Genomic DNA, 25,915 nt, shown 5'->3' with positions numbered 1-25,915 from the left:
GAACAGAATAGAGACCCCAGAAATCAACCCAAGCCATTATGTTATATATATATTTTTATTAATTCTCATCTGAGGATATTTTTTTCCATTGCTTTTCAGAGAGAGTGGAAGGGGTGGGGGAGAGAGAGATGAGAGAGAAACATCAATGTGAGAGACACATCCACTGGTTGCCTCCTACACACACCCCGACCTGGGGGCTAGGAGTGAACTGGCAACTCAGGTACTTGACCCAGAATTGAACCAGTCCCGCTTCGGTGCACAGGCTGACTTTCTAACCAGTGAGCCACACAGGCCAGGGCTATGCTCAATTAATATTTGACAAAAATCATTAGAAATTACTGTTGAACAAAACATTTTTAATACTATACTATATTGTGGTTAATCATAATTACTGTCATACTTGTGTCCCCTATGCCAACAAATATATCATAACTTGGAATTTCAGTAAAATATGTTTGGAAACTAAATGCAGAAACCACAAATTTCTGCTGCCGACCTTTTAGGGTGACTCATGGCCTAGACAGCTCTGGCCAAATTAGTGCAACTAGTCATAAAACATCTGTTAGGATCATCTTTGGAATACTGTGTGCACTCTGGCTCTCCTTACAATCCTGGCCTGCTCTTCTGACTTTGAATGTGACTGAATTTAGTTTTACAACTGACATATTTTTTTGCTTTGTACAAGGATTTCACAATTCAGATCTTCCTGGGGAGTGTGGATGACAAAGGGCTTCTTGTGCTCGTTTTAGCAGTAGACATATTAAAGTTGGAATGAAACAGAGAAGATTAGCATGGCCCCTGCACAAGGATGATATGAAAATTTGTGAAGTGGTCCATATTTTTAAAAAAGAAAAAAAAGGGGGTGGTATGGAAAATAACCTCACAATGTGATCTGATCATAAATTCCTAACTGGGCAGATCACTGTGGGTAGTCACTCCCCAGATATATAACTTCTTTCTTTCTTTTTCTTTTTTCTTTTCTTCTTTTCAGGCATATGAAGTCCCCTATTCAATCTTGGCCCCCACAAAGACAGACAGACAGACAACATCAGATTGTTCAAAGTCTGTCAGTGGATGCAAATAACTTTAGTAAAAGGTTTATCTTTGCATTAAGCAAGTCCTGTCCATTGTTTCTGTGCATCTGTGTTAGCAAACCTTTGAAATAAGCCATAAACACCCTCAAGAGAGCACATAATCTTAACCAGTCTATAATCCATTCCCCACCTAGCTTTTTGCCTTCCTTACATCTTCCTTTCATCCCCTCCTTAATATTAAATGCATAAAAGAAGCTGAAAATATCATTTTAGGGAGAATTTGACATCTAGTTCCCCAGCATATGTTGTCAGTTTGGCTCAAATAATCTCATAAAAATTCTTTACAGGTTTGGAAGTTACTTATGTCGACAGGAGGATTCTGTACAGTCATGCTCAGATGACTAAAACATACAATGGAGGTTAATAAAATGGTACTTTGGCTGGAAGTGCTGCATGGGAACCAGAGTTTGTAAATAAAGAATTCTTATGTTTTCCTGAAGACAATAGAAATCAGAGGAGTAAAACACTTCAGAAGTGCCTGGTTTGGCTCAGTGGATAGAGCGTCTGCCAGAGGACTGAAGGGTCTGAGGTTTGATGCTGGTCAAGGTCACTTACCTGGGTCGATCTCTGGCTCTGGTCCCTGGTCCGGGTGTGTGCGAGGAAACCAATCAATGTGTCTCTCTCACATCTATGTTTCTCTCTGTCTCTCCCCCTCTCTTCCACTCTCTGTAAAAGTCAATGGAACAATATCCTCCGGTGAGGATTAACAACAACAAAAAAAGTGGCTCTCTCTCTCTCATTGTGATAAGAACAATTTTTTAAGTGTTGTTGATACAGTATTGTTATCTAAAGACACAATGTTGTACAGCAGATCTAGAACGTATTCAATTGGCGTAATGTAAATATTATACCATTATACAGGCTGGTTAGTAACTCCCTCTTCCTCCTCCCCCCCAGCCACAAGCAACCACTATTTTATTCTTTGTTTTTATGAGTTTGACAACTTTAATTAAAAAAAAAAGATTTTAGAGAGAGAAAGGGAGAGAGGTGGGGGAGAAGAGAGAGAGATATGGATGTGAGAGAGAAACATAGATTCATTGCTTTCTGCATGTGCCACTACCTGGATCGAACCCACAACCTGGGTATGTGCCCTGACTGGGAATCAAACCTGCCACCTTCTGGTGCATGGACAATGCTCCAACTAACTGCACCACACTGGCCAGAGCAAGTTGGACTATTTTAGATATAAGTGGATTCATGCAGTATTTGTCTTTCTGTGACTGGCTTATTTCACTTAGCCTAATGTCCTCATGGCTAGAGATGTAACCAGGCTCTACTCTAATCACACTTTCTGCTGTTTACCCTTCCCCTCCTTTTACCACTCAGGCTTCATCTCCTGCTAATTTCATAGACACTGGACTCCTGCTCATTGTCCCCTTGCCCAACTCCAACACTCACTCTAGATATATTCTGGCCCCAGAAACCACTTCTTTCCACCACTGCTTTCAGGTGATGCATAAGCATTGCCTTAGTGTGGACTTTTAAAGTTTCAGCATATCCTCTCCTTCTTTGTTCTTTCTAGTTAATGTTTCTGACTTATTTTCTCTCTATCACTTCCATTATTATATTTTTACTAGAGACCCGGTGCACAAAATTTGTGCATGGGTGAGGTCCCTCAGGGTGGCCTGCAGGGATCGAGCTAAAACCTGCAGTCCAACACTGCCTGCAGCTCCAACCTGCCTCTCCCGCTCATCCCGGCCCCACTGTACCTGCCATGGGCTTGCGCCAAATCAGTCCCTATCAGGAGAGGCTCACGCTGCTGTAGCAACACTCACCAGCCATGAGCCCTGCATCTGGCACCCTCCCAAGGGGAGTGGCCTGCTGGATCGGGCTGAAACTGGCTCTCTGACATCCCTGAGGGGTCCTGGATTGCGAGAAGGCGCAAGCCAGGTTGAGGGACCCCACCTGTGCACGATCGAGAGACCACAGAAGGGCTCCAGGGCGTGTCTGGCCCATCTAGCTCAGTCCCAATCAGCTGGACCCCAGCAGCAAGCTAACTTACTGGTTGGAGCATCTGCCCCCTGGTGGTCAGTGTATGTCATAGCGGGTGGTTGAGCAGCCTTAGCATCTCATTAGCATGCTAAGATTGGTTGTTCTGGCATTTGGTCTATTTGCATATTACCCTTTTATTATAGGATCTCTTTATTTTTTATTTTATTTTATTTATTTAGAAAATTTTTTTTCTTTATTGAATAAGGTATTACATATGTGTCCTTATCTCCCCATTGCCTCCCCTTCCCCTCACTCATGCCCTCACCTCCCTGGTGTCTGTGTCCATTGGTTATGCTTATATGCATGCATACAAATCCTTTGGTTGATCTCTCCCCTTTACCTCCTTCCTCCCCTACCTTCCCTCTGAGGTTTGAGCATCTGATCAATGCTTCTCTGTCTCTGGATCTGTTCTTGTTCATCAGTTTATGTTGTTCATTATATTACATAAATGAGTGAGATCATGTGATATTTATCTTTCTCTGACTGGCTTATTTTGCTTAGCATAATGCTCTCCAGTTCCATCCATGCTGTTGCAAATGGTAAGAATTCCTTCTTTTTTTACCGCAGTGTAGTATTCCATTGTGTAGATGTACCAGAGTTTTCTAATCCACTCATCTGCTGATGGGCACTTAGGCTGTTTCCAAATCTTAGCTATGGTAAATTGTGCTGCTATGAACATAGGGGTGCATATATCCTTTCTGATTGGTGTTTCTTATTTCTTGGGATATATTCCTAGAAGTGGGATCACTGGGTCAAATGGGAGTTCCATTTTTAGTTTTTTGAGGAAACTCTATACTGTTCTCCACAGTGGCTGCACCAGTCTGCATTCCCACCCACAGTGCACGAGAGTTCCTTTTTTTCCCCATCCTTGCCAGCACTTATTTTAATTATACAAGAGCAAAATCTCTATAAAAACAGGGATTTAAAAAAGTATATATTTTTGTTTTACCAGAATCTAGAACAATGAGATATAGTAGGCATGCAGGTACACTGTTTTTTAATCAGTGAATGAATACATGCTATTATGTGCCAGTTATTTAGTATACAGTGTTGAAAAAAATTGAATCCTGCCCTCTGCCAATAAACAAATAAAAATATGTCAAACATGAGAGATGTTTGTTTAAAGAGTAAGCATGGAACAGGGGGTAGGGTGAGGTACTCAAGTTGGGCTTCCTGTAGGAGGTGGCATCTGAGTCTGAGGAAGTTAGCCTAATGATGGGAGGAGGAGAATTTTAGAGAAGAGCTTTTTAGATAGATAATATGAACAAAAGCAAGCTCTAGTCACCTGTCTTAGATTTAATAATGCACCCATTACTGGCTAACTTCCCTTTCCTGTATCACTTTATCTTCAACTACCCCTTTTCCTTCAAACTCTCAACAAACTGGTGGTTTTTATTTATTTATCTATTTTTTAAATATATTTTATTGATTTCTTACAGAGAGGAAGGGAGAGGGATAGAGAGCTAGAAACATCAATGAGAGAGAAACATCGATCAGCTGCCTCCTGCACATCTCCCACCGGGGATGTGTCCGCAACCCAGGTACATGCCCTTAACCGGAATCGAACCCGGGACCCTTCAGTCCGCAGGCCGACACTCCATCCACTGAGCCAAACCAGCTTCGGCAAACTGGTGGTTTTTAAATCTTGGTTCAGGGTTGGCCTCTGGAAGAACCCAAATGAAGACAGTGATTCTTACCCAAACTCTAGAGAAAAAAAAAAGACAAAAGTCTTTGGGAGATAATAAAGCAAACCAGATTGGCTGGTTATAGGATCTGAGGTGATTAGGTTTGATAGCAAAGGAACTTGAATTCTAGGTTAAGGGATTTGGATTGTTTCCAAATTCTTTATGAAATCTTTGAGTTTGGGGATGAGGTAATCAAAAGGATATCTGTGTCTGATGAATCTAGCCGTGGCATCTAATGGTATAATATTGGAGGCAAGGAGAATCTACAGGGAGGAAACAATTCCAACAGCATAGTTAGGCTATATTCAGAAATGCATTAGTGAGGTGGCAGTGAGCATGGAAAAGAACAGATGAAGAGAAAATGTGAAAGAAAAAAAAATGCAAGATTAGTTGTCAAGCTGTGTGTACTGCAGGGCTGTTTGTGTTGCAGGTCCATGTATGTTAGAGAGCAGAAGTGTCATTAATAGAGATGAGGAAACTGTGAGTGGGATCTGGATTTGATGAATTAAAGACATTTGCACTTTGTGCCAGTGGAATGTTCAAGTAGAGATGTTCAGTAGACAGCTGGAAATACAAGAAGGCAGGAAGGATTTTGTTTCTGAATTGGGACTCTTTCAGATGGTGATACACGTGTTCGGCTGTTTTGAAAATCCCAAAGAAACACTTGCTTTATACAATTCTTACAATCCTCACCTTGTGACTCTCAATAGAGAAGGGTGAATGTCATGGTAACCTGCAATGCTTGGCAGACTTTGTAATAGAAGCACACACGTACTGTGATGTGGAGAGACTGTAATTGTGCATGAGAGTATGAGGGCATGAGGGAAGGCAAAAAGCTAGGTTTTAACCATGCAAGTTCTTGAAGAAACTGGACAAAAGGAAAGCAAGAAATCAAGTTCAAGGAGTTTGACAGAGTCTGACCCATTACACAAGTTAGGAGGCTGAGATTTGGCCAAAAGACCAGCCATTCGTAGCAGAGAATTCAGACTCAGAGGATTAATGCTATTTGCTTTCTGCCTAGTTTTTTAAAAATGTTTTTATTGATTTCAGAAAGAGGAAGGGTGAAGGATAAATAGAAACATCGATGAGAGAGAATCATTGATCTGTTGCTTCCTGCATGCCCCAAACAGGAGATCGAGCCTACAAGCCCAGCATGTGCCCTGACTGGGAATTGAACCGTGACCTCCTGGTTCATAGATTGACGCTCAACCACTGATCCACACCAGTCAGGGTTTGCCTAGTTTTATAGAGTGGCGCTGGCCACACACTGAAGATTATTAAGGAATCCATCTCTTAGCTTTTTCTCCTTCGTTCTAAATAAACCTAATTTGATTCTCACAGGTCATACTTTCCATTTAATTACTTGTTACTCTTCTCTGAACTTTCTCCAATTTTTCTTTGAAAAAACTGAGACCAAACCTTCAAAACACTGTAACAACTGGCTTAGTTCTGGGCACAGGAAATTATTCTTTTCTAAAATGTCACACCCCAGGCAACATTTCTTTGCAGGTTTTTCCACCTGTTTTTATTTGATTGATGAGAGAGAGAGAGAGAGAGAGAGAGAGAGAGAGAGATTGAGATTTGTTGTTCCACTTATTTATGCATTCATTGGTTGATTCTTGACCTGAATCGAACCTGTGATCTTGGTGTATTGGGATGACACTAACTAACTGAGCTACCTGGCTTGGGCTTCCACCTTTTTTTATTTTTATCCTGCTAATTTTATTTTTTTCATCACCATTTATGCACTCTATGCCCTCTTCCACCTTCACCCACCCCTCCCCCATATCATGCTAGTTTTAGACAAAATGTGATCAAATTGGGACATATCTTTTTCAATAATTTGTTTTAACTTCAAAAGTTCAGTAGGAAAGGGTATTGGCTCAAATCAGGCTTCCCCACCTTTTTAAAGGAAGATAGAGGTAGAATACTGCCAGACTGCCAATCTGAGTTTTTTTGTCCCTTTAAACAGCTCATGTCACGAAATATATGAGGCAACATCTTCACGCTTTCTCCTTTGTGTTTTTGCCCCTGCTCATTCCAGCAGAATAAACACTGGAGTAGCTAAAATGTTGAGAAGTAATACAGAAAAAAGAAATTTGCTTAGAGATGAATAAAAACTGGAAGCAGGGGAGGACGCGCCAAGGAGCCGAGAGCTGGCTCGGAGATCTCTGGGAGCAATTTTCCAGGTGGATTGAAGGATGATCTTGTAAGGCATAGCCCCAGGTTGCACCTCTGGCCTCCAATTAAGCAGGATTTACAAGCCACTATCTATGGCTCTCCTGGGACTGGAGGAGAAGAAACGTTCACCGGACAGTAAAAACGTTCGGTTTACATAGCAATCAAAACAGGGCCTTCCTTTTCCAGGGAGAAAAAACTTGACCCCTGAATTTAACAGGGGAGGAGTAGAGGGATTCATTTCTATGCTAGCATCTGGCGAGATGCCTTCCTCCAAGATTGCTGAGGATTTATAGTCATTTCTGACAAGGCTAGTATCCAAATGCAGAGAAGAGCCAAGTCTCACCCTTAGAGGCTGACGGAAAGAAAGCGTCTGGTGCTGGGGCAGCAGAGGCAGGAGGGGAACTCTGCCCGCCCGCCCGCGGCTCCTCCCCGTGCTCGCAGGCCCACTCCCAAAATAAGCACACACTTCCCGGTTCCAGCCAGAAGCTCTGCGTGCGCCTCTACACGTAGCCGCAGACGGTCCCTAAATAGGTCTGCGTGGAGCAAACAGTCCCCCAACGTGGGGCCGGAAACGGACTGCACGGGCCGCAGGCAGCGGCGCGGCGGCTCAGCGGCGGCCAATAGCCAGGGCGCGGCCCGCCCCATCGCCTCCCCCTGGGGAAGCCTATAAATTCCCCGCCGCCGCGCCCGGGGCGCCTCCGCGAAGGACCGATCCTGGCTTCCCTCCGGCTGCCCGCACTTGGCTCGCTAGCTCGGGCCGCAGTCGCCATGGTTGTCGGCCGGGGAGGACCTGGACTCTACGCGCTCTCGCGAGAAGTTCGCCGCCGCCGGGAGGTGGGGGTGCCCGAGCACGCGCGGGCCTTCGAGAGGCCGAAGATGGGGGGTTGCGCCGTGAAGTGTCAGCTGCTGCTGCTGGCCCTCCTCCTTCAGCCCTGGAGTCCCTGCTTAGGTGCAGACTCGGAGAAGCCCTCCAGCATCCCCACAGGTGAGCACTCCCGCGGTCAGCACCCGTCTGGTGAGGTTCGCTGGGGGCAGCCCATTCATCCTTCAGCTCTTGGTGCTGGCCTTGCCAGGTGAGTAGGTGGGTAGCCCGTCCCTCCCAGCACCGCAGGGGTCAGTGGATACTCTGTGCTCCCCAGGCCCTCCAAGGTGAGTGAGACAGACTGCTCCTCCGCCCCAGACCGCGTAGGACCCCTCCAGAACCGCTCTCCGCGTTGCTGGTCCCTGGGGCAGAGTGGGGGTGCCCGCCCTAGCTGCTCCTGGAGTTCCCAGTAACCTGAGCGCAAGAATTTTTGTACTGCAAGTCGGAATTTCCTTTTGGTCTTGCAGGTCCCTAGGCACCAACACCTTTCCTACAACTCTCCTTTCTCCTCCTTTCCTGGAGGTGCATGATTTATCCGTGTTGGACGAGGCAGTACTCCTTCCCTGACCTAAACAGTGTACTTTCTGATTGATGGTGACACATTCCTTCCAAGCGCCCCAGGAAGAAGCCAGTAACACATAACCTCTTGCCAAAAACAACGCTCAAAACTGGTTGTTTTCAGTAGGGCTGCCTAGCTACTCAATACCTTTAAGCAGCAGCTTTCCTCCTTGGGGATTTGAAGGGGAAGCTGTGGACACAGATTCTCCCCTTAGCTGCCCTTTTCCTAAACCTGGTGCTGGTTCTTATTTTCAGAAGCTGGAATTGCAGTGAATAGTCAAGTTCATGTAAAACAACACTTTTTACATTTAGCTAGATTAAAGACAGTCTCACCACATGTTTGTTTAAACATAACTTTGCTGCCATTTGTCACACATGAGGTATCCTTGCAGTTTTCCACTTTTGTGCTTTAACTATAGGATCAATTATCTGAAATTAGATCTTGCATGTAAATGTCCTGCTATACTTTATTTTTTTTTAATTTGGATCATTTTGGCACTTTTGTTTTCTTTCTTTTTTTTGGTAAGTACATAGGCCACTTTTCTGCTCGAATTTTGCTTTTGTTGTGGAGTGCGAGCGACAGAATGACCAGAACTCCAGACTGATTGAAATTTAGAGAGCCTTTATTGACTGGCCAGTGTCCGCTCCTCCACTCGGGAAGCCCAAGAGAGAAGCGGCCCCGACCATCTGCAGAGTCCAATATTTAAAGGGGACAACTACATTTGTGTTCAGGTTCCCATAGCAAGCAAAGCCAAGTTACAAAAGCTAATTGCGTAGTTTTAGCCAAGCTATTCATCATCCTCCTGTTATTCATTTCTGGGTAACATAAAGGTAAGGACTATTCTTAATTTTGATCTGTTTGTTCTTTATGGGCCTGTTGCCCAGGAGTGTTGATCTGTTTGTTCTTTGTGGGCCATTGCTCAGGTGTGTGAGCTCAGTTCCTAGAAACTTTGTACAGGCTGTCAAGCTGCTGAGGTGGCTAGGTAATTAAGCAGGCCTAAAAATTTTCCTACTCTGTAACACTTTCAGGCTTAAACTCAGAAGTAATAGTTTTGTCTTTATCGTTAAAATCCTCACCTGAGGGGGGAGATATATATGTATATAATTTTTTTATATTTAGAGAGAAAGGAAGGGGGAGAGAGAGAAACAGCAATGTGAGAGAGAAATATCGGTTGCCTTCCTTATATTTCCAACCACTCATGGAACCCACAAACTAGGTGTGTACACTGACCAGTAATCAAACCTGCACCCTTTTGGTGCACAGGAGGAGGATCCAAACAACTGAGCCACCTGGCCAGGGCCTATCTTCATCTTTAAGTGTTTAAGAAGACTTCAATGGGTAAACATGTTTCTACATTCCTGCTTTGTTAGCTTGAGAAACTTCACATTCAGATGGGTTTTTGTCTGTTAATACAATGCTTTTCTTTCTCTCAGATATATCTGATGGTTTCAAAATGGATTGCTAAACCCTGTGTGATTCCTTTAAATTTGAACTGAATTTTTTCATAACTTAAACTTTTTCTTTTAGAGTAACAGCTAGAAAATAGGCAAGTAAATGTCTTTAGCATACTTGGAAATTCACCAGAAAAATGACTTTCTTGTGAAACACCCAAGGAATCTTACTGGGAAATAAAATAACCTCTAAGGACTTTGCTACTTTTATAGGGACCATTTCAGCCTTTGTCTATTTTATTTCATTTAATCACCAACACCCTTTACTTTTTATAGAAGACATTTTTTGTTGTTGTTGTTGCTGCCTTTAAGTTTACAGTCCAAATCACCTTCCTTTCCCATTCTGGCTTTTAAATTTCATGGAGCTGGACAGTAAAGTTTTAATGGACTATAACATCAGAGAAAGGGAATTTCAGATACGAATGTTTTCCTGAGAAAATGACCATATAAAACCCACTGCTGAAATCTGAGGACTGGTTGCTTTTGGTGGGTGGTCATGGGAAATTCAGTTAACTCCTAAATACAGAAAAATATGAATTTATAATACATAGAGCCAGCAGTAGCCAGTTTGGTTATGAACTTTTTTAAGGTAGATGTTATAAGCTAATAGATATAGATGGCACACTGATTGATACTATGGCTAGAATTCTGGGCTCCATTTTCTCCCTAAAATACTTCAAGTGAAAATTACTTAATTGGAAACTTTTATTTGTCTATGTAAATATCAAGTAAACTCTAGAACTCTAAGTTGCGTAGCTTCATAGGAGGTCTGTAAGAAGAGTACTTATCTCTAACTCCCTGTATTTGTCACCATGTCCCAGCTAGCTATGAAGAAATAGTGTTTCTTGGCCCTATTGATATTTTGAGCCAGATAATTATATATTGTAGGTGCTGTCCTGTCATTGTATTTTGTTTAGCAGCTACCTTGGCCTCTACCCACTAGATGCCAAGAGTACCCTTTTCCAAGTGTAAGAACGAAAAAGGTCTCAAAATGAAAATTGGCCAAATGTCTCCAGAAGGGTTGAAAACCACTGGATTAGACAAATGTGTATGTGAGGCAATGTTGCATTATAGTGTTATTGGAATGATAATAGCAACTCTTTTTTTATTAATAAATCTTTATTGTTCAGGTTATTACAGTTGTTCCTCTTTTTTCCCCCTCATAGCTCTCCTCCACACGGTTCCCACCCTGCCCCATGCCCTTACTCCCCCCCCCCACTGTCCTCGTCCATAGGTATACGATTTTTGTCCAGTCTCTTCCCTCACCCCCCACAACCCCTTCCCCTTGAGAATTGTCAGTCCACTCCCTTTCTATGCCCCTGATTTTATTATATTCACCGGTTTATTCTGTTCATCAGACTTTTTTAGTCACTTGATTTTTAGATTCACTTATTGATAGATACGTATTTGTTCAAAATTTTTATCTTTACCTTTTTCTTCTTCTTACCCTTCTTAAAAAATACCCTTCAGCATTTCATATAATACTGGTTTGGTGGTGATAAGCTCCTTTAGCTTATTCTGATCTGTGAAGCTCTTTATCTGACCTTCAATTCTAAATGATAGCTTTGCTGGGTAGAGTAATCTTGGTTGTAGGTTCTTGCTATTCATCACTTTGAATATTTCTTGCCACTCCCTTCTGGCCTGCATAGTTTCTGTTGAGAAATCAGTCGTAAGGGTACTCCCTTGTAGGTAACTAACTGTTTTTCTCTTTTTGCTTTTAAGATTCTCTCTTTGTCTTTTGCCCTTGGCATTTTAATTATGATGTGTCTTGGTGTGGTCCTCTTTGGGTTCCTCTTGTTTGGGGTTTTCTGTGCTTCCTGGACTTGTAAGTCTATTTCTTTCACCAGGTAGGGGAAGTTTTCTGTCATTATTTCTTCAAATAGGTTTTCAATATCTTGCTCTCTCTCTTCTTCTGGCACCCCCATAATTCGGATATTGGTACACTTGAAGTTGTCCCAGAGGCTCCTTACACTATCTTCATATTTTTGGATTCTTTTTTTCTTTTTTCTTTTCCAGTTGGGTGTTTTTTGCTTCTTTGTATTTCAAATCTTTGACCTGATTCTTGGGGTCCTCTAGTCTGCTGTTGTATCTCTGTATATTACTCTTTATTTCAGTCAGTGTAGGCTTAATTTCTAGTTGCTCCTTTTTCATATCCTTGAGGGTCTCACTAAATTTTTCGGAGATTTCTAGAAGATATTTTAGTAACCTTATAACCGTGGTTTTGAACTCTATATCCAGTAGTTTGCTTTCCTCCATTTCTTTTATTTTTGACATCTTTCTTTGTCTCAGCATTTTGGCTGTTTCCCTGTGTTGACAGAGTGGCTTTGTGTGCTAGGTGTCCTATAGAGCCCAGTGGCTCAGCCTCCCTAATTACCTGCAGTTGACACTCTTGGTGCACCCCTTTGTGGGCTGTGTGCACAGTCTTGTAGTTAAGTCTTGATTGCTGTTGGTATCACTGGGAGGAATTGACCTCCAGGCCAATTGGCTGTGAGGACCAGCTGTGTCTTCAATGGGAGAACTTCTGTGGTGGAGACAGCCTTATGGAGCAGGACTTGCTTCAGTGGGGCTTTGGTGCTCACTGAGTCTGCCTCTTGAGTGTGTCGTTTATGGATGTGAAGAATTGTACTCTGGTATCGTCTCACTCTGACCACTGGGTACACTGGCTCTTGGATCTCCAAGGAGGTGAAAAGTCAGCCACTGCCTGAGGCCACCCAGCAGGAGCTACAGAGAGATCTGCAAATTCCTCCTCTTTGTTTGGTGTTTGGAAGTGCCCAGATGAGGCCTGGCAGTGAAGCATTGCAGGCTGCTGTCGAGCCTTAGGCCTTCTTTTGGAAGCTCTGGGGCTCTTTGACCCAGCAGCTGTTTGTTAGTTTTTAGATTGCAAAAGAACAGACCACTCATATGCAAAAGCCTCTGCTCACAGCTTGGGTGGGGTTGTAAATTGGGTGGGACAGGGTCTCAGGGAATCATCAAGGGGGAACAAACCGCAATGGCTGCCAGTCTGCTCTGCCTCTGAGAGGTTCCTGGGTCTCTGTGTCCTGTAGCCCTGTGCAGGAACAATGATCGCTGCAAGCACCTCTGCGAGAAAACTGCCCTCGCATTCCTGTGCTGTTGCCAAACAGTCCAGTTTCTCCCGTATGAGTCTGGGTCCCCAGAGTCTCTCCCGGAACTGGAGTTCAGAGCAATCGGGAGCTTGTATCTCTCTCCTGATTGAAAAAGACAACAGCATATCCAGTTGCCAGCCCATTTCCATGCGCGCCTCTGTATCTCCGCACTTTCGCACCTCCACACCTCCTATCAGTTTCAATGCACTTTTCTCTTTCCTTCTATTTGTAGAACTTCCACTCAGCCAGCCTTCCTGTGGTTCTGGATGATATCTGTTTTGTCTATAAGTTGTAGTTTTGATGTGGTTGTGCGAGGCAGCAAGTACAATTGTGTACCTATGCTGCCATCTTGGTTTCTCCAATAGCAACTCTTTTTTGAAAGCAAACATTTATTGTGATTTTCCACTGAAGTTGAGAATGTACTAGTTGAATCACATTAATCAGAATTTGACATAAAGTTTTTCCTAGCTTTGATGCTGTGTATTGACCAAAGTTAAGAACACTGCTTTTTGTTATATTTACTGAGCATTCTGCTGTGTGCTATTTTTATTCCTTTTTGGTTGTCACTTTGTTATTACCATGGAAATAATCTAAATAAGATTCTGGTTAAAAACAATCATTTTTCTCCTAGATTTATTTATGGAATTTTACCTTAAAATTATATACCCATGGACCTCCCTGGTCACAGGGATGACTGGCAGCCATTTCTATTTGTTCTGCCCTGGTGATTCCCTGAGACCCCACACCATCCAATTTTCAGCCCCACCTTACCTGTGTACAGCGGCTTTTGCATATGAATGGCCTGTCCCTCCTCAGGCTTCAGACTGTGCTAAAATCGCTCAAACAAGCTGAAACTGGGTCATGGAGCCCCAAACCTATCAATAAAAGGCCCAAGACCTGGCACTAGTACCAGCCTGCCTTGCTTCATAGCTAGGCCTTGCCTGGGAACTTCCAAACCTAATACAAAAAGGAGGAATCTGTGGATCTCTCTGTAGCTCCTGCTAGGTGGCTCCAGGCAGTGGCTGATTTTGCACTTCCCCAGAGACCCAAGAGCCAATGCACCCAGTGGTCAGTGTCAGAACATACTAGATTAGCGCTCTACACATCCAAGTGACACACTCAAGGGGCAGACTCAGTGAGCACCAAAGCCCCACTGAAGCAAGTGCTTCTCCATAGGGGTGTGTCCCGCATAGCAGCTCTCCCACTGTAGTTACAGCTGGTACCCACAGCCAATTGGCCTGGAGGTCAATTTCTCCCAGTGATATCAATAGCAATCAAGTCTCAACTACAGTAAGACTGTGCATGCAACCCACAGACGGGTGCACCAAGAGTGTCCATCTCAGGTGATTGGGGAGGCTGAGCCACTGGGCCCTATAGGAACCTACTACACAAGGCCACTCTATCAATTCAAGGAGACATAGCAACTCTACCCAGTACATAGAAACAAACACAGAGATGCAGCCAAAATGTGGAAACAAAGAAACATGTCACAAATGAAAGAAATGGAAGAAAGCAAACTACTGGATATAGAGTTCAAAACCACTGTTATAAAGTTACTCAAGAATCTTCTTGAGACCTCCAAGGGTCTTTAGTGAGCATGCACTGATTGAAATAAAGAATAATTTACAGGTATTCAACTATAGAGGATTCTGAGAATCAAATCAATGATTTGAAATATGAGGAAGCAAAAATCACCCAAACAGAACAGCAAAATGGAAAAAGAATAAAAAAATATGAAGTAAGTGTAAGTTTGACATGCTTGATGTGAGGAGCTTCTGGGACAAATTCAAGCATACCAACATTCACATCATGGGGGTGCCAGAAGAAGAGCAAGATATTGAAAACCCATTTGAAGAAATAATGACAGTAAACTTTCCCTACTTGGTGAAAGAAATAGACTTACAAGTCCAGGAAGCATAGAGAGTCCCAAACAAGAGGAACCCAAAGAGGCCCACATCCAGACATATCATAATTAAAATGCTAAGGGCTAAAGACAAAGAGAGAATCTTAAATGCAGGAAGAGAAAAGCAGTTAGTTACCTACTAGGGAGCACCCATATGACTCAGCAGATTTCTCAATAGAAACTAAGCAGGCCAAAAGGGAGTGGCAGGAAATATTCAAAGTGATGAATAGCAAGGACCTACCTCCAAGATTACTCTACCCAGCAAAGCTCTCATTTAGAATTGAAGGTCAGATAAAGAGCTCCACAGACAAAATAAAGGTAAAGGAGTTCATTACCACCAACTTAGTATTACATGAAATGTTGAAGGTTATTCTTTAAGAAGAGGAAGAAGAAGAAGAAAAAGATAAAAAATATAAACAATAAAAAGGCAATAAATACATATCTATCAACAATTGAATCTAAAAATAAACAAATAAGAAATCTAATGAACAGAATAAACTGGTGAATAATATAGAATCAGAGGCATGGAGATGGAACAGACTGACGAATCTCAGAGGGAAGGCAGGGCGGGAAGAGATTAAACAAAGATGGTTATGCAAGTATGCATTACCTATGGACACAGACAATAGGGTGGCAAAAGCCTGGGGTGGGGCGGGAACCCTGGGTGGAGGGGAGCAGTGGAGGAGGGGGGGGAAGGCCATCTGTAATACTCTCAACAATAAAGATTTACAAATAAATTATATCCCCATGGAAGCTTTTGTGGCAATACCCTCCAAGTGAGTGTCAAAAAATTGGGTTCATACCTTGCTTTATCTTTCCTGCACTTTTTTTTGCCTTCTAGATGAGAGGAGAGGAGTGGATGCATTCTTGCCAGGGATTTGCAACCAGGTCTCCAGACCTGGATCAGAATTTTTAAAAAAATGTTGATACAAGTTTTAATACAAGTAGAAATCTTCCCAAAGGTCATGAATTAGTTTTCATTAGAGACTTAAAGTAATTTTTTTTAAAAAAAATTCAGGCAAATAAGCTTTGATTTAACATTAAAGTGTTTAACTGTCCTGTCAAGGCACCATTTTACATTCCAACCACATTGCTTTTTTATTCAATCTGAGAATTTCTGGCTTTTTTTAAAAATTAATTCTCGCTTGAGGATATATTTATTGATTTTAGAGAGAAGGAGGGGGAGAGAGAGAAAAAACATTGATGTGAGAAACATCCATCAGTTGCCTCCCATTTGCACCCTGACTAGGTATCAAACCCACAACCTAGGTATGTGCCTTGACTGGGAATCGAACCCACAAACTTTTGGTATACAGGATGATGCTCCAACCGACTGAGTCACTCGGCCAGGGCAAATTTCTGCCCTTTTTAAAGCAAGATTCAGACTGTTTGGGGATTGCTCCTTCTGAAGGTCTTGCGTGTCCCTTTCTTCCTTGGCCTCAGATAATCCTCACATATGAGCATTGTGGATCAGAATTTTTGTGTGTTTCCTAAGGCATCTTGACTTCCATAATCTAGATTTGGCAGAAATCAAGTTTTGGGCAAAAATGGAGGAAATGGTTTCAGATATTTCTGTCAAGACCAGTATTTTTCAACCATGTTCATTTATAAACTCTTTAAATTACTCAGGCACATTCAAGGAGGAAAGGAGAGATTTGTCTCTAACTGCTGATGTAAACCGGCAATTAATGGGGTGGAGAGGGAAAGAACAAGGTCCCAGAGAAACCTCTGGAAGGAAGAGAGAGAAGCTATTCTCTGTGCACTTTCTGTGTCTTGGGCTCCAGCCACATACTACTCATCATTCTTAAACATACTGTGCCATTTCATAGTATAGAAATAGACATATCAAATAGCTCTAGACAATGTGAGAATAGGAAATAAAAATGAAAATGAGATACCCTTTTATACCCATCACATTGGCTAAAGTATTTTAAAATGTACTCTGATGACATATTATGTGTTGTAAAGATGAGAACTCTCAGACTGTTGAAAGAACAACATCTTTGGAGAAAAATTAGTAATGTCTAGTGACATTGAGAATCCTCATGTCCTACAGTCCTATAGTATAGTCAGCCCTCTGTATCCATGGGTTCTATATCCGAGGGTACCGCATCGTCAGAATCAACTGGATGTGGACTGAAAACAGTCTTTTCAACCTGCAGGTGGGAATCCATGGACTGCATACATTGTGTGTGTGTGTGTGTGTGTGTGTGTGTGTGTGTGTGTGTTTAGAAGACTGTGATTTTATTTTCAAATATTTGGAAATAGTTTGCATACATTGTTGTACACCATTTTATGTAAGGGATTTAAGTATTCATGAATTGTGGTATCTGTATGACTGTACTCTCAAATTTCTGTCTGCCTGTTTTGTTTTGTTTTAAAGGGGGAGAGAGAGAGAGAGAGAGAGAGAAGGGGGGGAGGGGAGGGGGGGAGAGGAGAGGAGAGGAGAGGAGAGGAGAGGAGAGGAACATCCATGTGAGAGAGACACATCAACCAGTTGCCTCCCACACATGCTCCAACTGAGGCTGGGGATTGAACCAGCAACTCAAGTACTAGTTCCCCCCCGCCCCCCGATTAGGAATCAAACCCACAACCCTCCAGTGCACAGGCCGAGGATCTAAACACTAAGCAATGCTGTTCAGGGCTGTGTCTGCCTGTTCTTGAAATTCTATTTATTGTTTAAATTTAGCTCCTAGAAGTTCTTCCTCTTACTGTCTTTTGTTTGGCTCTCTTTTGAACTTAATGCAGTTGGTTTATACAAATCATACATGCTTTGTGTGATAGATGTTTATGTTTACTAAATTATAAATTCTTTGAAGTAAGGGCTGAGTCTTATTCATCTTTATGCTCTTCATAGTACTTCCCTATTTTTTGAACATAGAGAAGATTCTCAATTTATGTTTGTTGTTTTTAGTCCACTCAGAGAATTATGAAAAGTGGCATGCAGTCAGTGAGATTGCTAGCTGCTCCTTTTCCCAGGATTTAATTAAATTCACTGAGCTTCCTTTCTCTACCTGGGACCATACACTACACTATCATAGTCTCGCAATTTACCAGTGAATCATCAGGCAAGGCCTTGTTTCTGAATTGTGGTGGGCAATTCTTCTCCATATGTTATATTTTTTGCTCTACTTTCCCTGCTCATTTCTGAATTACCTTCAGAAATGCATTCATTGGTTGGATACCATGATATTCTTTTTATACATGTTGAAGTGGAGATTTGGAATGGTTATATAACTTACAGAAGATCACATAGCTGCAAAGCTACATGCGAGGGCCATGTGCCCTTTCTTCAGTCCATGCTCCATGTCTTTCTTGACCTCTTTATTGTTCTGTTGGACTTTGGGACCTGTGGGCATTAGAGACCTAAAGAAGCAAAGGAACTTGTTGCTAAAAGAAAAGGCACATACCTTGTAGGTTTACATTATGGAGGGATAGGTAAAAAATTAAGGCAAACTGTGACCTAGGTCAGAGTGATAAACTATGGACCAAAGGCCAAATCCCATGGGACAGATATGGCTACTTGTTTAAATATGGTTGGTGAGTTAACAATGGTTTTTACATTTTTCAATGGTTGAAAAATAGCAAAGGAAAACTAATGTATTGTTCTATGTGAAAATAATGAAATTCAATTTTCAGGGTCCATAAAGTTTTATTAGCTCACAGCCACAATTATCCATTTACATATTGTCTGTGATTGCTTTGGTGCTAAGTGCAGAGTTGATTAGTTATAGAGACTATATGACCTTCTGCCCTGTAGACAAAAGTTGTGCCAACTTGTGCCTTAGAAGGCGACAGTCCCACTTAAGCTGTGGCTTATGCAGATCTTCTGCTCCCTTGGAAATAGCTGGACTCTGGATAGTCGCTGTGGGCTCTGGGCATTTGCGAGGCCTGTTATTTATTTTTTAAAGATTAAGGTGCACAGCCTGATTATTTGATTTACATATAGTGTGGAAATGATTACCACATTAGGTTCAGTTCACATCTATGTTCTCATATAGATACAATAAAAGGAAAAGGAAACCATTTTCTTCGTCGATGAGAGCTCTTAGGATTAGTTCTCTAAACATCTTTTCTATATAGTGCACAGCAGTGTTAACTGTAGTTAGTCCTAGTACTTATTTATCTTATGACTGGACATTTATACCTTTTGGAGAGGACTGTTTTTCATTTTAGACCTTTGAATTCAAACATAGAACTTCTCTGTTATACCATTTTAAACATGGCACTTGATGCTAACTAGACAAGTACTTTGGTGTAAATAGTGTACTTATTATCAGAAACGAATGAAACACTCTGATGGCTATTTGGAAAGGAGATGCATATTTCTTCAGAGCATGTGTGTGTTTTTTAGAAATTTGGTCTAGAAACTTGGTTATAAATTTGTGGCTAGGTTCCTGGCAGGAAATGATTAACACATTTATCAACGAGTATTTTTATTATTCAACTGTTGCTATAAATTAGGCTAAACTGAGAAATTGATTGCTTTAAAAGTGAAATATATTTTTCTGTTTTACTAGCTTTTTGTGTATGTTATGTGCTTACCTCACTAAACTAAACTGAAATGATCGAACCAATAATCAGAGCTATTGAGATTTTAGTTAACCAAGAAATAGATATCCAGAGTAGTAGAATGGTAAACAGTGTTATGATTTGTTGTCCTTATACTACTTACTAGCCAAGACCCATCTCTTGCCATTTGTGTTTTGTAATCATGCTACTGAAGGTGGTCTAGGAATACAGAACTGATTATTACTCTACTAGAGGCCTGGTGCACGAATTCATGCACCAGGCCTCTAGTGGGGTCTCTCGGCCTGGCCTGCGGGCAGAAACCGGCTCTCCAACATCCCCTGAGGGGTCCAGGATTGTGAGAGGGTGCAGACCAGGCCAAGGGACCCCACCGGTGCACGATTGGGGCTGGGGAGGGATGCAGGAGGTTGGCCAGCCTGGGAGGGACTGCAGGAGGGCTCCAGGGTGTGTCTGGCCCATCTCGCCCAGTCCCTATTGGCTGAACCCCAGCAGCAAGCTAACATACTGGTTGGAGCATCTGCCCCCTGGTGGTCAGTGCACATCATAGCTACTGGTCAACTGGTCGACTATCTGCCCCCTGGTGATCAGTGCACATCAGAGCGAGCGGTTGAGTGACCTTAGCATATCATTAGCATATTGCGCTTTGATTGGTTGAACGGCTGATGGGTTGACCAGACACTTAGCATATTAGGCTTTTATGATATAGGATTAACTGTGTCACTAGAATGCCCCTTCAAAAAATAGTGTTTGTAATTTAAAAATACAGTAACTTCAAACAACTTTAAAAAATATGTTTTTATTTTTTTTAGAGAGAGGGGAAGGGAGAAATATAGAGATAGAAACATCTATGAGAGAGAAACATCTATGCGCTGCCTCCTGCACTCCCCCCACTGGTGATAAAGCCTGCAACCCAAGCATGTGCCCTGACTGGGAATTGAACTTGGTTCATAGGTTGACACTCAACCTCTGAGCCATCCTGGTCAGGTTCAAATCACTTTTAATGTTTCCTACTCAGAGTAACTTTAAAACAAAATTCAAACAGCAGAGGTATGTTCAAACAACTAACATGGAAGACTAAATGGTGAGGAAAAGTGTTCGTAACAAACATTGTTGAGTTTCTAAAGTGGGCCAACGTTGAAATTAAATTTCATTTGTGAGATTGTCATGTTGATTTTACTATTTCTTTTATTATTTTGGATGCATAAGACATCCTAGTGTTTATTACATTAATTGTTCATCTGTGCATTTTCTTTATGGTTATATTCTCAAACATTTAAAAGGAATTGTATTAATTTTCTAGTTACTACTATTATGTAATTATTATTATTATTTAATCCTCACCCAAGGATATGTTTAGAGTGGGGAAGGGAGGGAAAGGAATATTGATGTGAAAGAGAAACATCAATCAGTTGCCTTTCCTATGCACCCCAACCCAGGATCAAACCCACAACCTGGGTATGTGCCCTGACTGGATATCAAACCTGCAACCTTTTAGTGCATGGGGTGACGCTCAACCAACTGAGCCACCAAGCCAGAGCAACTTACTACTAATCCTATATAATAAAGAGGTAATATGCAAATTAACCCTCACACCCTCATAAGATGGCTGCCTACGATCAGGCTGGCAGGGGGGTTAGTGAGGGACAACCAAACAACTAAACAAGCAAGCTGCATGGGTGACCAGGCTGGCAGGGGGGTTAGTGAGGGACAACCAAATAACTGAACAAGCAGGCTGCATGGGTGACCAGGCTGGCAGGAGGGTGCAGTTGGGGGGTGACCAGGCTGGTGGGGGGGGGCAGTTAGGAGTGATTAGGCTGGCAGGGGGCGGGGGTAGTTGGAGGCGACCTGGCCGGCAGCAGGAGGCAGTTAGAGGCAACCAGGCTGGCAGAGGGGGCAGTTAGGGGCGATCAGGTTGGCATGCAGAGGCAGTGAGGGGTGATCAGGCCGGCCGGGGCAGGGAGCAGTTAGGGGCAATCAGGCTGGCAGGCAGGTGAGCGATTAGGAGCCAGCAGTCCAGGATTGTAAGAGGGATGTCCGACTGCCGGTTTAGGCCTGATCCCTGGGATCCAGCCTAACCCGGCAGTTGGACATCCCCCAAGGGTCCCAGATTGGAGACGGTGCAGGCTGGGCTGAGGGGACCCCCCCCCCCGCCCCAGGTATGTGCCCTTACTACACATACCTGGGTTGCAGGTATGTGTAGTAAGGGCACATACCTGCAACCCAGGTATGTGCCCTTGACTGGGAATTGAACCTGTCACCCTCTGGTGCTCAGGCTGATGCTCTAACCAATGAGCCATGCCGGCCAGGGCTCTAGTATGTTATAAAGTTATTTCCAAAGACAAAGAGGGTTTTCCTTTTATTTAAAAGCTGTGGTTTGCTCCTCTGTGCTATGACACCCATTTGGTAAAGATTCTGTGGCACAAAGGGACTTTCAAACACATGCAGTTTATTGTTCTCACCACCACCCCCAGTCAGCCCCAGACATTAAAGGGCACTAAAGTGATTTAGAAAAGGCATTTTGCCACACAGCTTCACACTCTGCAGGCACAACAGCAAGTGGAAGAAGTTTGTGGAATCCTGGTAGTCTTGGGTTTCTTTTTTTAAATATATTTTTAATGATTTCAGAGAGGAAGGGAGAGGGAGAAAGAGACAGAAACATCAACGATGAGAGCATCACCTATTGGCTGCCTCAATTATGACCCTCCTGGTGATTGAGCCCGAAACCCAGGCATATGCCCTGACCAGGAATCAAACCGTGACTTCCTGGTTCATTGGTTGATGTTCAACCACTGAGTCATGCAGGCTGGGCAGTCTTGGGTTTCTAATTCTGGGATATTGTTCAGGAAAAGTCCCAGAAGCTATACTTCTTAATTTCAGTGACCACTGAGTCCCAACACAGAGCCCGTGACCCATCAGCCCACTGACTAGTCTGTTTTGCTGTTTTGAAGCCAAACTTTCATGGGTCCTTAGGGTGTTAATTACTTACAGGTGCAGTACACCGGGCTAAGAAGGGAGCCAGTTATTTTTAGATATTTTAAATGTATTCTCTAGCTTTTTTCTTTTCTTTCTTTTTTTTTTTTTTTAGTTTTCACCAGAGGAGTGAGGATATTTTATTTTCTCCATTTTTAGAGAGTGGAGGGAGGAGGGAGGAGGAGAGAGAGAGCAAAGAGAAAGATCCATGTGAGAGAGAAACATGGATTGGTTGCCCCCTCCACCACACCCTGACTGGGGGGCAAGGATCAAACCTGCAACCCAGGTATGTGCCCTTGACTGGGAATCGAACCTGTCACCCTCTGGTGCTCAGGCTGATGCTCTAACCAATGAGCCATGCCGGCCAGGGCTCTAACCAATGAGCCATGCCGGCCAGGGCTCTAACCAATGAGCCATGCCGGCCAGGGCTCTGTTTTTTAAACATGTAATCATATTTTTTTTTCTGATTCTAGTAGTATACTAAACACCAGCCTTATTTTAGCATCTAAAAAAAATCAGCAAATACAGAATTTAAATAATTTCTTAACACAAAGAAACTGGCTAACAGTTTAGAGGCAGACTAAAATGCCCTCCCTAATGCCTTCCCTGGGGAAGTCTTAAAGAGCTGTTAAGATGAGGGCAAACTGGCCCTTTGATGGAATTTTCCAGTAATGCCCAAGCCAGCTGTGAGGCCGCTTGTCTTCAGAGGTCTTCTCTCTCCATCTCTAGCCTTGCTGGGTCATTTCTGGCCTTGAGCTGGCACCACAGCTCTGACCAGAGTGCCCTGCCAGTCCAGACTCTCTGAAATTCCTGTCAGCCATGTCTAGAGAAGGACAATTCTCCTTTTCTTCTTAGTTTAGTTTAAACAGGGTTGGAATTTTTTAAACAGTGACTTTACTAAGTAACCAAGGGCAAAACAAAAAACCTGAAACTGGAAAACCACCAAAGCAAAGAAATGAACAGACTTACAAAGTAGAGACTCAGAATTCTGTTCTACTCTGACTCTAGCTGAGACCTGCATACCTAGCATCCTAGGGGCTCATAGGTTCTGTGTCCTCGCTCAGCTTTTCATTCTCCACTCTTTCATTCCACTCTTTACTTCTTATCACTTTATTTTACACACAGCTCTTTCTTCTCCAGGCTTGGAGTGCAGGAAGTCCATGGGTAGATAGGTGTTAATAAGTCATGAAATAATAAAAAAATATATATATTTGGTCTCTGCCCCAGTTCCCGCTAATATTTGGTGTTTGACTTTGGTTCCTGACACAAGGCTCTTGGGTCATAGTAGCATCTTTTGTTCTAATGAAACAGCTCTTGGTGGGCTCTGGGATAGGGGCTGGTTACTAGAAAGACAAAGCCAAGATTAGAAGCTTAGAACTGTCAGTCCTACCCACCACCTTCTGAAGAGGGAAAGGGGTTAGAAAATAAGTAAATAATCATTCATGCCTACATGATGAAGCCTCTATACAAATCTCTGAAGTACGGGATTTGTAGAGCTTCTGGGTTGGTGATGCATTTATAATCTAGGAGGGTGGTGCACCCCAACTCCATGGGATCCTTCCTGACTTTACTCTATGTATCTCTTTATCTAGCTATTCACATGTATCTTTTAAAATACTGTTTGTAGCCCTAGCCGGTTTGGCTCAGCAGATAGAGCATTGGCCTGTGACTAAAGGGTCCCGGGTTTGATTCCAGTCAAGAGCACGTACCTTGGTTGTAAACTCCTCTCCGGCCTGAGCCCTGGTCAGGGCTCGTGCAGGAGGCAACCAATCGATGTGTTTCTCTCACACTGATGTTTCTCTCTCTGTCTTTCCATCTCTCTTCCACTCTCCCTAAAAAAATCAATGAAAAAATATCCTTGGGTGAGGATTAACAACAACCAAAAAAAGTAAATAAATAAATAAATAAATAAAATAAAATAAAATACTCTAGAAATAGTGAGTAAACTTTTCCTAGGTTCTATGAGCCACTCTAGCCAGTTATTGAATCTGGGGGGTTCTTGGGAACTTCTGATTTGTAGCCAAGTCATACAGGAGTTGTGGATAACAGGGACCTACTTGCGATTGGCATCTGAAGTGGGAGCAGTTTTTTTTTTTAAATATATTTTATTGATTTTTTACAGAGAGGAAGGGAGAGGGATAGAGAGTTAGAAACATCAATGAGAGAGATACATCGATCAGCTGCCTCCTGCACACCCCCTACTGGGGATGTGCCTGCAACCAAGGTACATGCCCTTGACCAAAATCGAACCTGGGACCCTTCAGTCCGCAGGCTGACACTGTATCCACAGAGCCAAACTGGTTACGGTGAGAGCAGTTTTATAGTATTAATACTTTAGTCTGTGGGGTATGCTGTAATTCTGGTTGAATTGAATTGAATTGAATTACAGGACACCCAGTTGGTGTGGGAAAATTGGTCAATGTGGGGAAAAAGCCATATCTCTTATCAGAAGTGTTGTGTGTAAGTAATGCAGGAGAAACAGTTTTTCCTAGACATGGGGAAGCTAGACATTTTTATACTTTCATAGGACATATCAGCATAACCGTAGCCAGTACCAGGGGTGGGGAAAGTCTGGCCCGTAGGCCGAATAAGGCCCATGAAATCATTTCGTCTGCCAAGCATTAGGGGTGAATTAATTAAATGTTTGACCAAATATAGCAGGCTAATTTTAAGTCGATAATTTCATATGGCCCACAAATGATGTTATAAATATCCAAATGACCCTTGGCAGAAAAAAGGTTCCCACCCCTGATTAGACAGTCTGCTTTTTTGATAGGTGAAAGTTTTTATGTATTTTTGTCTGTAAGTCTTTTGGTATTGCTTTAATTCTTGGTTTTGAGTAATTTACATTTGCTAACATGAATTGACATACTTGCATAAATCTACATTTATTTAATTAACTAAACTTCAAAATTTCTCCCAGAATCCATTTTCTTTCTAGAAGTAACTGTGTCTTAACTTCTTTTTTAAAAAAAAAAACAATAATAATTCCCCCCCTTTTTATTCCTTAGAATAGTTTACAGTATAAACATGTTTTCATGTTATAAAAGCTTAACTCATAAGTTTACGGTAAGGATAAAGAAAAGTGTTCTTTGGAAGATAAATACTCATCCAATAATTATTATGAAACATGAAAACTTTCTATTTTTCCTTAGCTGTCAGAAAACTGAAAGCTGTCTTAATGTTCAGTTACAGAGATGTCGCTTCCAAAATTCTTAATACAGTTATTCATCTTGTAACCTTTATCATTTAACAATATATTGTGAATATTTTTAGGTATTACTATACATGACATTTAATGACTGCTTAGTATTCTTCCAAAGGATGTACCACAATTTACTTACACATTGTTCTAATATAATATAGCAATGGGCATCTTTGTTTAGAGATGCAGTTAATTCCACAGGATAAATTTTAGAAGTGGGTTTGTTCCCGGAAAGGTGGTACCACCATATTAATTTTTTCTATAGAAAGTAGAGAAGTAAAAGAAATATCAGTAGAATATTGCTACTTTGACAAGAACACTAAGGTACAGTTGTATACATTTAGTAGTTTCTGGGAAAGGTCAGTTGGTTGACAATTGA

At 42.3% G+C, this 25,915-nt stretch overlaps 1 protein-coding gene and 1 non-coding gene across 2 annotated transcripts in view; both read left to right on the top strand.

Moving 5' to 3' along the window:
* Positions 1-739: 739 nt before the first annotated feature.
* LOC111826007 lies at positions 740-843 on the top strand. Its single transcript, XR_002829251.1, has one exon. It is a non-coding gene; the product is annotated as a U6 spliceosomal RNA (small nuclear RNA).
* Positions 844-7,631: 6,788 nt separating this feature from the next.
* PLOD2 (procollagen-lysine,2-oxoglutarate 5-dioxygenase 2) overlaps positions 7,632-25,915 on the top strand; it is a gene marked incomplete at its 3' end in the record, with an annotated part of 224,728 nt that continues 206,444 nt past the window's right edge. Inside the window, exon 1 of the mRNA XM_006088668.3 lies at positions 7,632-7,937. Within this exon, the coding sequence (XP_006088730.3) occupies positions 7,721-7,937 (217 nt within the window). The remainder of the gene's footprint in view (positions 7,938-25,915) is intronic.

Source organism: Myotis lucifugus, unplaced genomic scaffold (assembly GCF_000147115.1).
Source record: "Myotis lucifugus unplaced genomic scaffold, Myoluc2.0 scaffold_50, whole genome shotgun sequence".
NCBI classification, from domain to species: domain Eukaryota; kingdom Metazoa; phylum Chordata; class Mammalia; order Chiroptera; family Vespertilionidae; genus Myotis; species Myotis lucifugus.
Note: the sequence above shows the minus strand (reverse complement) of the source record. Positions and strands in the feature narration are given on the sequence as shown.